This window comes from Alternaria arbusti (assembly GCF_024043155.1).
Source record: "Alternaria arbusti strain BMP 1465 chromosome Unknown scaffold_5, whole genome shotgun sequence".
Taxonomy (NCBI): Eukaryota; Fungi; Ascomycota; class Dothideomycetes; order Pleosporales; family Pleosporaceae; genus Alternaria; species Alternaria arbusti.
In genome coordinates, this window is record NW_026249945.1 from 361,960 (window position 1) to 376,970 (window position 15,011).

General features: G+C 53.9%; 3 protein-coding genes across 3 annotated transcripts; all 3 read right to left on the minus strand.

Annotated features, from left to right (window-relative positions):
* Positions 1-10: 10 nt before the first annotated feature.
* Positions 11-1,858, minus strand: J4E86_004626 (uncharacterized protein; the record flags this gene model as incomplete). Its single annotated transcript, XM_051445164.1, has 1 exon — positions 11-1,858. One exon carries the CDS (start codon positions 1,856-1,858, stop codon positions 11-13), a length of 1,848 nt encoding a protein of 615 aa, XP_051303261.1.
* Positions 1,859-2,602: 744 nt separating this feature from the next.
* Positions 2,603-5,763, minus strand: J4E86_004627 (uncharacterized protein; the record flags this gene model as incomplete). The annotated part of the gene is made up of 4 exons (XM_051445165.1): positions 2,603-2,810; positions 2,859-3,365; positions 3,415-5,309; positions 5,356-5,763. The coding sequence occupies 4 exons, from the start codon at positions 5,761-5,763 to the stop codon at positions 2,603-2,605; spliced, it is 3,018 nt and encodes a 1,005-aa protein (XP_051303262.1).
* Positions 5,764-10,463: 4,700 nt separating this feature from the next.
* J4E86_004628 (uncharacterized protein) lies at positions 10,464-13,288 on the minus strand (the record flags this gene model as incomplete). Its single annotated transcript, XM_051445166.1, has 3 exons — positions 10,464-10,539; positions 10,591-13,058; positions 13,109-13,288. 3 exons carry the CDS (start codon positions 13,286-13,288, stop codon positions 10,464-10,466), a joined length of 2,724 nt encoding a protein of 907 aa, XP_051303263.1.
* Between the last annotated feature and the right edge of the window lie 1,723 nt (positions 13,289-15,011).

The following is a 15,011-nucleotide window of genomic DNA, read 5'->3' on the forward strand; positions in this document are numbered from 1 at the left end:
CGTAATACATCTACACCAAAAATCCCACAAGCGTCTCCAGCATTTCCCTCTCAGCTGGCTCAACAGCCATCACGCCATCAAGCTGCGCCTGTAATGTCCTCTTGACATCTCCCAATCCTTCATCCCTCTCTGCCAGTGCCTTCTCAATAGCCACCTTGGCACCTCCGTCCTCAGCGACCAACCAGGCCAGCACGGCATCAACCCTCTCTAAACAGTAGAGCCCCTCACTCAACCGGTCTGGAATATTTTCCAGCTCAAAAGCCTCAAGCTCATCTTTCCCAGTTATCCGCAACGCCTTCTTCTTCTCTGCTAACTTGCTATCGAAAGCAGATAACCGTGTAACGTAGTCTCTGCGCAATTCAACCAGTTTGTGTATCTTGTCGTAGTCCTTCTCGAGGAACTTGGCTAGGAGACGGAACCGGGTATCGGAGTTTCCGGGTAGGGACCGGAGGAGAGAGGCGAAGATGCCGAGTATATGTTCGGTTTGCTGGGGGTCGTGGGACTTTTTCGTTTTGGAAAAGGTGCTAAAGAGAGGTTTTAGGCCGCGGCTGTCGATGAGTTTGGTGCAGACGGCTGTGGCGCTGTTTGTGGCTTCGGGGACTTCTGCTGCGGCTTCTTTGCCTTTTGCGCTTGTATTGCCGTTGGTTTGTGGTGGTGTTGTTTCTTCTGCGTAGCCGCAGGCGTGGTCTAGTACTTTCAGGGCGCGGCTCTTGCTGGTCTTGCCGTCGCGGACGAAGAGGAGACAGAGCTCTACACCTTCTGCTTCTAGGAACTTGGCTTTTCCAAGAGGCTCTTCTGTTACTGACGAGAGGCAGTTGAACAGGTTCTCCATGTATTCCTCCTCGTTGCTGTCCTTTTCTGGGTCGTCTCTTCGGTACGGCGCGAGGTTTGTGAGGAAGATTTCGACACCGTTTGCGTCGGCTACGTGGTTTCGGTTCGGTCGCGAAGATTGTGTGAGGATGGAGAGGATCTCGGAGGCATATTGTTTGTTCTGTGTTGTGGGTTTCTCGGGCTTCTGTATCCTGTCCAGTAGCCACTTTAGCAGAGCTGTCTCCCTGCCTATTATGTCTGTGTATGTGGGTTGTGATAGGAGGTTCTCGATGACGCTGAGGGAGTTGTAGACGCCCGATGCGTCGGCTTCGTCGGTCTCGTCGAAGCGGGAGGAGTTGGATACGAGCAGGCTGAGCAGGTCGGCCTCCATGAAGGCGGTGACGAGCGCATCCCATTGTTCTTGCTCCCCTCCAACGTCTTCGTCTGTGAGCTCCGAGACCATCTCGATCGCGGCGATTGCGATGTCTGTGTTCTCATGCGCCAGTAGTTCCACCAACTTGGACGTGGCTGTGCTTTTCGCAAACTCTTCGTATAGCTCCGGGTGCTCCGACAGTATGCTGAGCGCCTTTATGCCTTCGTCCAGATCGCCTTCCGACTCCATGAACTTGGTGGGGTCGTCCTCGTACTTTGCGCGCAGCGATGCGTTCTTGTTGACCTTCTTCTCAAAGTTGAGCGCCAGCTTGCGCACCCACGGCACGTCGTGTTTCTCTTCGCCTATAGCTCCATCGCCGTCTTGCGCATCGATGTACTCCATGGCGTCCCGCGCATTCTCGTCCAGGCCATCGCCAAAGAAGCGTCCTTCGTCGTCGTCGCCGGGCCCGTCCTCGAAGTCGGGTGGTAGCGAGGGGCCAGCCTCGTCGTCGTCATCTTCGTCAGCTACCGAGGCTTGCGCTGGGGCTTTGACATCGCCATCTGCGTCCAGCTTTGCAGATTTGTATGATTGGGTCGGGTCGGCTTCGTTTGGGTTCTCGAACTTGCGCTTTGCCGAACCGTTTGCGCTTTTGAAGAGGTCGTCGATGCTCGTCATGATGCGCGATGCGACGCAAGCAGAAGCAGAAGAAAGGCGAGTACAGCGAAGCGGAATTGGTCGACTTGTCGCGTCTTTACGAGTCGCTGAACATTGGGAATCCGGCTGGTCCCAGCTCGGCACTAGCGCGTTTTCTCCGCCGCAACGCTCACCTGTGTCGGATCCACTTCTCATCCGCACCCTCTCCATTCGCAGTACATCATCTGCACGCACGTGTTTCCTTACTCATCCGGAAACAGTGGTAGATACCCACGAATCAACTTTACGTCTTGTTTCCGACCAAACATATCTTTCCTTTCTCACGGTCTCCTTCTTTACTCAAGCGTTGCTATGGCACATCATAAGAGTGTCACTGATAGGGATGAAGTGGAATGCTGCTTTCCCCTTCCCGACCCCGATATCTGGACTGCTTGATACTCTTGAAAGTTATAACGCATGTACTCTTGCAGGGTGCAAAGCCCATTTGCACATATCACCATCTGCATTCCAGTTCCCATCCATAAGGAGGCCCGTTCACTTTATACGAGGATAGCATAGTTCAAGCGCATAATCAAACGGTTCACTGTAGAAGCCACTGCATAACTAAGCGTGTTGGGGATGTCAGCCACGATGATGTTCATATTGGTGAGTCTATCGGCTGAGTTGAGCGGTTCATGCAGGTACTACAGCATAGTCATCATGGTGCTCCGGACACGGCCCAGCAACCCCAAGCCACGTTAAGACCCCGCGGAGCAGACGTCATGTCTAGTAACGCCTTCCATACCCCTCCTCACCATAACCACCGGAGCCATATTCCTGCCTTCGCTGGCCGTATTCATCTTCATCGTCACGGCGGCGGCCATAGCCTTGAGTCTCTTCACCGAAACCACCGGGGACACCAGAGGCGCCGTAAGATTGATCAGGACGATCACCACCGTATTCGAGGCCCTCCGAACGACCGTATCCGCTGGATCTGTAAGGATTAGTACCGTAGCCCCGGTGAGAAGATTCGCCAACGTACTCTTGACGACCGTAGCTCGACTCTTCCTGGCGACGGCCATATCCAGACTCCTCTTGACGACCGTATCCGCCAGTGCTATAAGAGTCAGCACCATACTGCGGTTGCTGACGGCCGTAGCCTCCAGCGTCTCCGCCGTACTCCTGGCGCCCGTACCTGGATGGCTCTTCACGACCGTAGCCTGACTGCTCGCCGTAGCGCTGCTCTTGGCCGTAGCCTTGCGAGTATCCTCCGGACTGGCGCTGGGGCGAACGGCTGCCGCTCTTCTTGCGACGATGTTCATGCTCACGGGAGCGAGAGCGACGCCTGTGTTCACCAGATCCTGATCGACGCTTGTCAGCATCATCCGAATCCTCATCACCGCTGCCGTGTTTCTTGTGCTTATGGCGCTTCTTCTCCTCCTTCTCACGCTTCTTGCGCTCCTTCTTCATCCGCTTCTCGTATGAATCTTCGCCGCCCGAATCGTTCGAATCGTCGTCATCGGAGTGTTTCTTGGACTTACCACGTCGTCTGCACATCTGTTAGCCTATCATCATCATGAACGGAGTTATTCGCTTACTCTCTCTCCTCGGAGTAATATTCTCCAGACCGATCGATCCCTTCGCGTGTCTCTTCAGAGCGCCATTGATCGCCATGCTGGACGCGACGCTCCTCGCGACGCTCATATCCACCGGTGTTGCTGTAGCTCGAAGTCTCGACACGCTGTTCGTAGCTGTAGGATCCGCCACTGTCGTCCCGTTCCTGACGAGAGTACTCCTCGCGACGCCCACCACTCGGGTATTGTGTTTGCTCGTACTCGGCGCGGCCATAGCGATCATTGTCGCCATACGAAGATGCCTGGTGATGACCAGTCTCCGAGTATGACTGAGTGTAGGAGCCGTCTTGACCGTAGCTCTCCTCGTGGCTCTTCTTTTCCTTTCCACCAAAAGCGTCACCAAGCAGAGAGCCGCCGATGCCGCCAACAAGACCACCGACAAGGCCGCCTAGGGCACCACCACCAACAGCTTCGCCTGCGAGCTTGCCAACATGGTCGGAGGCCTGCTGGATCTGTGGGTTGACACCACCTTGTCCACCGGAAGAGCCAAAGTTGTTGGCCATACCCAGGGGTTTGCCGCAACCATGGCCCTTGTCGTGCACGTTCTTCTTATGGTTGCGAAGGTTTTGCACGCCGTCTCGACTGAGCTGGTGGCGGAATTCTTCCTTGGCGCTCTCGTCTTTGGAGTCCCACCACTTTCCAACAGTATTGAACATGATCTGGTGGCATTCTTCGACCCCACGATCACCTCGCCCTCCGTACCTTCTCTCTGCCGCGGCAACCGCAGGGTGGTGAAACACGCCATTGATGATGCGGTCAATGGTTTGCTCAGGGTCTGCCTCACCGTCCCAGCACTGAACGACTTGTGGAACAGCCCAGCTCAGCACGGCAGAGGCTACGCGACCAGCAGGCTCGTTGAGCACGTTAGAGAAGTGATCCTTGGAAAGCATACTGTGGGTTGGGTCGGTGCAGTCGTCGTCGTTGAAGACAATGTGCTGCTTCTCACGAGAGCTTGCAATGACTTCGCTGGATCCCGTCTCAAGCTCAGACTTGACTTGGCTAAGAATGGGCAAAACGTAGGGAGCAAGAAGACTGAAGACGAAGATAGTGACCTGGCTCTGGACCTCCTCGATCAGATCTGGCAGAATTGGGATCTTCTCAATGAATTCGGTGATGGACTGCATAATCTCGTCGTGGAACTCCATGATGGGGTAGATCTGCTTGACCAGCTCTCCAATCTGTTCCGTGAATGCCTCAGGCTCCTTAGGGGTGATCTGGATGTTGCCCATAGCAGCCGCGTTGGAGTTGTCGGCAAGCTCCTCGGCCTTACCGGCTTCGTCTTTGCCGCCGAAGATGCCGTCTGGGAGCTTGGCAAGAAGCTCCTGGATCTTGCTCTTGTTCTCGTTCCTGTCGGCATTGGCAATTGCGCCTTCAAGTTCCTGCAGCTCGGATTGTGTAGCCTTGTCGGTAATCTCACCGCAGACCGAGTGCAAAAAGTCGACGCCACCGAATGTGCCTGTGATGATGGGGTATACCTGCTTTCCAGCGGCGCGGACATCGAACAGGGCGTTCCTGCCTACGTGGGGGAAGATATTCCGGTTTTCTTCTTCGAGTTCAATCAAGGCAAGCTCGACATAGTTGGAGTGGGCAGAGTAGTCTTCCAGACAGTGGGTCGCAGTACCAAGCAGCCTCAAGGCTTCGTAGAAGTCGGGACCCTTTCCTCGTGAGCGACGTCCCAGGTCGATGCAACGCCGAAGCAGGTCGCGGACCATGCCAGCCGATGTTGTGATGCCCAAGTCTTCGGAAGCGATGTAGTTCTTCAGGCCGGTTCGCTCGTCGACGCTGAGCTCGCGTCTCTCGTCAACGGGGCCTCGTAGGCGGCGGTCGTAATCACGGGCATCGAGGTTGTCGGCGTAGTCCTGAATAGTCAATATCTCGACATGATGGAGAAAGCGGTGTACTGACCTTGGGGTTGTCAATGTGCTCTTCAGGTCTGTAGCACCCAAGGCGATCGCGGGTGACCTCGAACTCCTTGGTTCCGTAGCCGAAGCTCATAAAGCCGAGTACCCAGAGGAGGATGCGGATTGCCTCTGCAGAGACCATCTTGACGGTGCCGACATCGACGGCCTGGGAGTAGTCGCGTAGCCAGTTGCCAAAGTAGACACGCTTGACATCCATCTTGCTGAACTTCTTGCCCGTCTGGCCGCTGATGAGCAGGGTGAGTAGGGTATCCTCGATATCTCCATGGCGCCAGTTCTGTCCTTCAATGGCGCTGAGGCTCGCAATGTTGCCCGCACCGAAAGCTGCCGTGGGGCGCGCCCACAACACCATTACGATGAGGCATGGCAGCCAGACGTCGCTAAATTGCGGCATCGTGCTCTTGATTTCGTATACTCTTGTTGATATCCAGGGAAGAGCTTATGAAGTGATTATAGACAGAGGGGAGAGAGGGGGCCGAGTTGTGTGTATGTGAATGCTGCTAGCGCGTGTTACAGCTCTACCCGCACGGGGCTCCTGCCCCGCCAAAGGCTGACGTAGGGGTCCATCACCCAACACAAATCGACACTGATCGCCGAGAGACAGCTGCTCGACCAAACCTTGGAATACTCCAACACATTTTGCACCAAAGACGTCGTTCTCAACAGCTCCAAACTCATGATGCAAATCGGATCTACAACGCTGTCTGTTTCAGGCAAGAGTAATATCCCTCAGAACACCCTTTGGCGTGTACGATTGGCCATCAGGCAACTTGAAGTCCTCGGACAACATCATGTGCCCGATACGCCTATATTCGTCTTTACCTCTCGATCCTATCGGCTCGATGACCAGATAGCTGGTTGTTACAACTGGTGGCTGGTTCGTCAAACCCGAACTGTGGACGTAGACGACAAGGGCGAGCGTGTCATATTGACCGCTTGCTTCGCTCAAATCAAGCACGCCTGGATCTAGGTGTAGCGGGCTGCTATCTGCCCAACGCCGAACTGGCTCGGGTCGGGGTATACGCTGGAACGCCCCATGTATTCGGATCGTGCTGCCACTAGGATCAGATATGAGCGGCTCGCCGCTCCAAGTAACGTTGGCCTGCAAGATTTGGGCTCGGTACAAGATCCGTACTTTGCTGGTCTTTGTTGAATCGTTTATCGTATCGTACAAAGATATAGGTGCTTGAATCCCGACGCTGCCGTGTTTGTAAGACATCCATGTCCAACTCGGTCGGCGGTTGACAGGCTCCGGCGTGGGTATGATGTGCCGGCGACTATCGCGAAAAGCTCTCCAGGTCAGATGGTGAACCAAGTGACGTTCCCAGAGTCCCACAACTGGCTGATCGTTGGATAAATCCTGGTGCAACTGCACGATCCCGGCTATGGCAGCATATTGATCACCTGAGAAGGTAAGGGATCGCTTGGAGTAATCTGCTACGCATCGCCACCAGTCAAGGTCGAGCCCGTACTCATCTTCACTAGAGACGCTCATCTTAGGAGCACTGTGTTCGCGGGTCCTGTTTTTCTGGAGTTCGAAGAGGCCCATTCTTATGGGCGCACGTTTTTCTTGGATGTAGATAGTGCTATCCTCACTTTCCGTAAGTGAGCCACATTGCCACACGAATTGCGAATACGTAGCATGCACGGTCCGGCGTGAAAGCATGCTCTCTTGCAATATCCATGCCCGGGTGCTGACTGGTGCATGTGAGAGCTGATCTCTGAGCGTATCAGTGGAGCTTTTCCCGCATGTTCCTGTTCTCCTGGCAGAGAACCCTGGGTGACCTCCATGCACTCCGGGAAATCGAACCGCTGGCTCATACTCTGCAGTCAGCCCACAACCCCCACGACCATCATGTGCACTAGTAGCCGAAAGTGTGAAAGTGCCAGCACGAAATATCGCTGCCATCTTACTGCTCTCACGTCGCCAGTCTTCTTTATCGTCCTGGATAATGGCAAGACTACGTTAGAGCAAATGGAGGGTCAGCGTACATCTCTTACACGAACCGGGTATATAAATACGTACCTGTCTATCCAAAGGTATTTGAAGCCTACAGCAGCAGTGATTCTGACTGCATCTTGGAAAGTCTTCGTCAAGTTTCCAAAAGGGATGCCAATTTGCTCGTACTGTGAGATGTTCCTGGTGGTGGTTTTGCATGAGATGTCTATTCCGCCCCATACGTGACTCAGTACCACATGCGGTTCGATGTGTAGATTGATGCCCTCAGTCCGAACAAGTTTGATGGAGAATTCATTAGGACCTTGCTCTTGGATAGCGAGAATGCGCGCTGCTAATGGTGTATCCAGTCTCAAGGACTTTTGACAATAAGGATGGTGTTCTTGACACTCCAGAAGCCACTCGCGGACTGTTGCACTTCTTGCCTTGATGTCTCGAAAATCTGCATTGCTCCATATGGCTCTGCGAAATGCTCTGCCTGAGCGATGTTAACAAAACCTCGGTAATATCATGGGAACAAGAAGAGTCGCTGTGCATACCAAACCTTGTGTGAACCGTGAATGACCTGCTATCGTGTATTATCCCGGTAGGGTGATTTTGTATACTAATGCGTATCGAAACATGATCCAGATGTCCATTGGGGTCCGGACAGGATTCAGTAGTGTCGCACTCAATGGTAACGATAGGGGACGCCTTAGCCGCTCGCCAGTCGCATTCGATGCTCACTCTCGGTGTGTTCGTAGGTGCTCGTAAAAGAGTGAGCAGGTCCGTGTAACCGCCACTGTGATATACTACTCGATTGGCAGTCTTGAAGCTAATGTTTTCTTCCAGCCTCGGAGTGTTCGTAGTAGTTCGCGCAAGGTGCTCTTCGAGATGATCCTGACCAAACAGGTCACATATGTACTCACATAGTATGCACCGGTTCCTGCATTCCATCAAGTCATGGAGATCAAGATGGAAAACTTCGTCGCGTCGATCAACTAGCCTCCAGAGCAGCTTCTTACAACATTCCGAACAGTACGGTAGGAACCCAGTGACATGGGGCTGGATCCACTCACTACCAGGGGCGTGGACGACCGAGTCTTTTCGGTACATAGCTTCGAGCTCGGAAGGGAAATTAATGAGTGACAATAGCAGATAGAGATTCAGTTTGTTCATCTAGTATTCGCAGCCCCTCAATATCGGGTGTGAAATAAAACGAGCGCGTACGCTGTATGATGTTATGCTGCATCGCTGCATCCATGTTGCATGGAAGGATTCATCCGATCCAATGACTTTGTGCCAGCAAGCGCAGATATGGAGCTTCATGCCCAGGTCAGTGCCATTTCTCATGCATGCATACTGATTAGTTTTGTCACTTGTGACCAAGGTTACTTCCTTTGGTCAACTGTCCCATGGCTGCTGCAATGCGTTGGATGCGTAACTCGATAAGCCTTCCGAACCTAGCAGACAGTACATATACTATAAGTATCAAGAGATCAGCAAGCGTCAAAAGACTTCGGCAAGGTGGAAACTTGGGCAGAAGTCCTTATACCGTAGATTGTGGTCAACCGAGTTGGCCTGGGCAAAGCAGTCTGACGGTACTCGCTATCGAGGTCATTGAAGGATGATGAATATATCGACCACTTGGCTCGCACTGGTAAGGGTGGAGATGGGATCTTTCGATAAAGTGGGTGGAGAGAGTAAAGCTTCCGGATACTTGTGTGGTGGGCGGCTTCTCGCTAGCATCCTACATCGCGGGCCGAACCTTCCACCTTTGAAAGCCGATAGAATGAATCTGCAAGCTGGTCAAGTCATGTTCCTATCTAGGAAATTAGTTTGTGATCTGCAATTCGGGTGAGCTCTGTATATCGATGTGTGAGGATGTTGTTAGTGTTTTGGTTCGGCGCCGGTCTTCCGCAGCCTATCCACCATTGCCCGCCAAAGGCTGACGTAGAGGGGCCACAGCCCACCCACACGCCCAACAGATCGCCAGCGAGCGGTGTTCGATCAAACAACCTCTTACACCCGTCAAACACGCGTATACCCCGTTTCGCGCAAACATCGCCCTTGCCCCAACGTGCGCGATACCAAAGTTACGCGTGTCGTTGGATGTCCGCTTCCTGCTGCAGGAAATTGCCGTGCATCCTCAGCTGGCATGTAGCCCCAGGCGGCTACCTTGTAAACGCACCGGGCCATGACAGAATCTGTGTCGCATCAGGTAGATCTCTACAGAACCGCCATCTCCACGACTCAAAATGTATACCCCGTACCGGTGTCTGCATCGGCTTGTTCACTATCTGTTCATTACCATAGTCGCATCATGCGGATGTCCCTTCAGATGTCGTTCGCATTGCTGCATACACAGTACTCTCATTCTGAACCAAGTGCGCTGAGACGGGCGCGGCAGAAAACGCCGTCGCTGAAGAGACTGCACATATCGTCGATGTGCACGCCGACAGTAGCATCTAGATCCATGGCAAGGTGTGGTGTGCTATCATCTGAATGGTGCTGCCTCAACTGGCCAGGTAGGAAAGCGCAAGCCGCGACGGGAACCCCGGTCAGAGAGCAGCTGTGTCGAGGCGATCGACTTCATGCTGATTGGGGTTTCGCGATGGGCTGAATTCTGTTCGGTTATGTGGTGTTGTGAATGGCTAGGAATGGCCATGTGGTGACGGTAGTGAGTTGTGGCTTGATGGCCTGGTGCGCGGTCCAAGTTGCGCCGTGTTACGCTTTCCACCGCCAGCCCGCCCGCGACTGCCGTATGAAGAGCACACACCTGGGCAGCACCCATCACGCCCCCAGGTAACACCACACCTCCGCAACTCCTTCCATCTCATCGCAATCGCCTCTCACACGACCCTAACGCCGGGAAGGCATACGGAACCAATGCGACACCGCCATGCATGTCACTGGGAATATAGTCATCAAGCGGTGAGCACGTGTAAGTGGAAGAACTGTCATTTTGTAACGAGATTAGAAATTAACCTGTAAAGTAGGCCATACAACTCTAGAACCAACGCCGACAAGGGAATGGTGCCCTCCATGATGCGATGACCCGCTCTATGTATCCCGATCCATGGTGCCAACTGGCTTCCAATTCCCAACGCCGCAACAGGTGAATCGAACAAAAGAAAATACATCCAGTCATGACCCAACTAGTAGTTGAAGACCGTCAATGACGGGTTCAGTACGATGGGCAACAGGCAGTGCATGATAACCGTTACGGCCCAACTAGGTATTGTTAGCAAAATGTCAATGATATAAGAGTAGGAGGATACTTACGGCAGAACGGCAGTCAGACCGGTAATCTCCCAGCCGTGGGGAGCGAAGCATCCGAGGTAGATCATGCCTCCGATCATGAGGGTCATGAGCATGTACATCCACTTGAAGCGCTTCCAGATCTTGGGCAGCTCGGCGAAGAAGTTGGAGTTGTCCTTTTCCTTGGCTGTGGCACCCCAGCTCATGTCGATACAGAACATGTGCGAGCAAATGGCGAGGAGGATGTGGAACGATACACCACCGAAGAAGATCATGAAGAAGGGCATCCACTTGAGGTTCTCGAAGAAGGCACCCAGGAGACTGGCCTCACCGATACGGTAGCGCATGATGGCGAAGCAGACGTTGGACATTCCGTTGAACACGATGAGCAGGACGATGAAGATCTTCCACGACTCGACGTAGTACTTGTCAAGATCACCGTTGAGCCATCCGACTAGGAAGTAGTTGAGGCAACCAAGGGGAACGGCCGATCCGAGAGCGTAGTAGGAGAAGATGTAACCGCAGATGGAGATCTTGGACGACAGCTGGATGTTGGAGAAGATGAAGGTGCGGAAGAGCTTGGTGAATGGGGACTTCCACAACCAGGTGTGCACGGGGTTGAAGACCAGTTCGTTGCAACCGTACGCGTACTTCTCCCATCGGTCCAACTCGTCGAAGATGGAAAGAGAGACACCCTCCTTGAAACCGCGGCCGTGGTAACTGGCCAAGCGGACAATGTTACCCTTGATCTGGAGACGAAGCGCGATATCGAAATCCTCGGACACGTGGCTCTCGGACCAGAAGCAGACGTAGCCGTCATCTTCCGGAGGGTTGCCGACGGACTGGACAGCTTGCCATCGCAAGAAGGCGTTGTGACCGACGAAGGGTGCGACTTCACCACTACCGACTGAGAAGCGAATGGCGGTGTATACAAGGTTAGTGAAGTAGGTGATGCCGTTCTCGAAGTAATCCCAAGAGACTTGCATGACACCAGTGGCGTGCTGAACGATGGCGACTTCGGGCGACAGGTACATTTCGGCGGCACCGTACATGAGGCAGTCTTCGGGAACGATGGTATCGGAGTCGACAATGAGAATGATTTCACCCATACGGATGTTGCCGCCAGCCTTCGCGCGGGGGTCCGCGGTGAGAACCTGTTCGAGAGCCTCGTGATAGAGAGCGAGCTCCTCCTCCTCAGAGATCGAAGCATCACCATCAGCCTTGTCGAAACGGTTGTCGACCATGCTTTGAAGTACATCCTCGACCTTGTTGGAGGTGTTGAGAGCGAAGTTCATGTTCGAGGCCTTCTTGAACTTTCCGCGGCGAACGAAGCCTTCGTGGTTGTGCTTTGGGCGCGAGACCCATCCAATGTTGTTGTTCTCGTAGAATCGCAGGAACTTCTCGTTATCCTCTGCCGATCGGACGGCCATACCATCGTCGTTGATGAAGATGCGTGCAGTTCCACCACGGGACTCGTAGTAGGAGATGGCAGCTTGCAAACTGGCGACGGTGGGCTTGACGACACCCTCAAGGGACTCGGTGTAGATGGGCATCTGGATGGTGATGGTCGACGGCGTGAATCCCATGGCGCGTGCCTGGGCAAGGTTGGGCTTGACGGCGGAGTGGAAGCGGCTGTTGGACTTGACACCAGTGACGGGTCCGAAAACCTCGAAGATGTTACCCAGGACGACAACGACAAAGAAGAGACCAAGAGCGATCCACAATGGCTCGGTTAGGATGAGAAGCATACGGGGGTAGAAGTGATCAGTCATCGTTTGGAGAATGATGGCCTTGTTTCCGAGACCGATGACGAGGACGATGATCAAAACCATGGCTAGACCGACGAAGATGGAACTTGTGAAGATGAGAGGACGCGCGAGCGACTCCTTAGGACCTTCGGCCTTCTCGAGGTCACCATCAACCTCCTCAGCATTGACTTCAACATCATCCTTCTTGCTGTCGATAGCGAAGTCGACGGTTGATCCTCCAAGGGTGGAGTTGGCACTGGACTGGATCGCGCTGTCGAAACCACTGAAGGGGTTCTTTGATGTACCCCAAACCAAGGCCAGGATCCTTGATTCGATCTCCATCGCCTGGGAAAGGATCGCACCGAGGTCATCGTGCCATACGAGGAGGAGCCTCTCCTGGCGGATAAGAGCTGCGTATTGGAACTTGCGGATGGTACTCGAGGTGGCGACCTCTGCCATTGACTCGAAGATCTGGATCTGGGAGCCGTTCTGGAACATCAACTCCGTCTCGAAGGGCTCGAGAACATCAAAGATTGCCTGGGTACCATCGGTGCTCATGGTGAGGGCGACACCAGGGTTGATCCTCTTTACTGCTGAGAGAAGGTCCTTGTTGGCCGCGACGGGTTCTGTGACATATTCTCCTTGACCCTTTCGGATCAAGACACCTTCGCAGGAGCCGGGGGTCAGGGCACTGGATGTCATCCATCGCATGGAGCATGCTTTAGCGTAAAGGTGCTTGATGATCTATGTGGTGTGAGACATTGTTGTGCAAGCCTGAGGTTGTTTGTACTTACGGCACGGTATCTTGAGTCTTCGTCAATCTTCATGGTCAACGGCCGCGACAGGGCCGGACGACTCGTCGGTGTCTGGGGTACGGAGTAGCGGGAGGAGTCATTGACACTGCCACTGAACGATTGCCTGCTGGAGGGGATGAAGGGCCTGTCCCCATCGTGGGAAGGTGTGGCGGAAGACATGCCGAGGGGATGTCAAGGGAATTAAGAAGAGCGGTAGGGATTGTAAGCGATTGTAAGGAGCAGACGAGTCTGTTAAAGACAGGTGCTGTGGTCGGAGCCAAGAAACGAGGGAATGGGCAAGGAGCCCTGCGAAGATCAGTAAAGCGCGAATGTGTAGAGACTGGAAAGAGAACGGAAGCGGTCGACGAGGAGAGGTTATCAACGCGGCACAGTTGGTAGTGTCTACACAATTCTCTCCGACTACGCGAAACAGGGCCCCGCCACAATCCTTAGCGACCAGGTCAAAGATACACTCATGCTACACACTATCGAATGTTCGGCAGACCCCTTGTCTAGCACGTTCGAGTCTCAACAAGACCTGCTACGCGAATGTCCCGATTAAGGTCACTGCGTCTGTCACAAACGTTATCTCGCATTCACCACCATCCAAAATCGGCGGCAGCGCAGACCGCCAGCTGCACCTAGCGATCCTGCCATCTATCGATTATTTCGCCAGCGCACGCCCCGGTCGCTCTCCCGTCCGCTGGGCCATGGTGGTCCTCAATGTTGGGACAGTGGCTCCCCTACTAGCATCGACGAACATATGTTTCGCCGGTGCAACACCATCGAGCTATGGGTCATCATCGAGATCTGAAGCAAAAGGGGATGTGCAGTTGTTTGTCGCATTCGGGTACCTAGCACGCCTACGCTTGTGCCTGAACTAAGTGGAACGGTTTAGCCTAGCCGCTGCTATACTGGGCGTGCGCCACCACTTTTTGACGTTCCGCCGGAGGAGAATTTACTTTTCTCGACGTTCGGTCAGCTCCTCGGCTTCACGTAGCGGACCTGTCCAGCCAGCCTCCTACGTTGCGATTAAGAGTCAGGTCGGAAGTGGAGACAGCTGGCCGCCTAGCTCAGCGCCGAACCGGGCATCTGGAGCGCTGGACCGCTCAGTCTTGCCGGCACCCTACGCCGCAAATACAGTGACGTCCTGCAAGCCAAGATGAGGTCCTGGCCCACGCGTGCGCCATCCCGACAACATCTGGGCGAGCGGTACACATCCTCAGAAGGAGGACAAGACCCTGCAAATTGCTTTTACAAGATGCCCACGTTCCGGGAGCGGATGAATCCCACGTCGCAAACAAGCCAATGATCAATGCGCAGCTTACTGCATGTTGCCCTTGATAAGCACCCTTGCTGACTCTCCCGTGGTTAAGATTAGGACTTTGTTCCGCCTCTATTGATCCTGTACCCCCGTCTACATGTCGAACAACACACAAAGCAGCTCGCCACTATCAGCCACACGTCACAGATTTTCTGCCTCAACTCTTTAACTTTGCATGACGCGATGCCCAGCTGGGCTATTTCGAGTCAGCAGAGTTGCTAGTCAACAGAGTTCGATTGCAGCAGCGGAGCTACTAGATGTGCGACACCCGTCGTGGTTAGTGCGTTTAGCCGGCTCGCCGATAAGTCAATCAACAGCTTCTGGTCAGCAAGCCGAGGTGCAGGATTTAGCCACCAACGTGCAGATACGGAGGGGAGAATACAACATCAGAAGCTTGCATACTGGCAAGCCGCGTCTAGGCTGACCCGCCAATGCATAGACGGCTGCATCAAGGGCTACGGAGGCGCATCTACAGGTCCACACTTTTCTGGGTACAAGCGTGGAAAACCCAAGTGTAGATCGCGCGGGTTTTGAAAAGCGATCGACCGGGCGCTAGACAAAACATGAACCATGGATTGA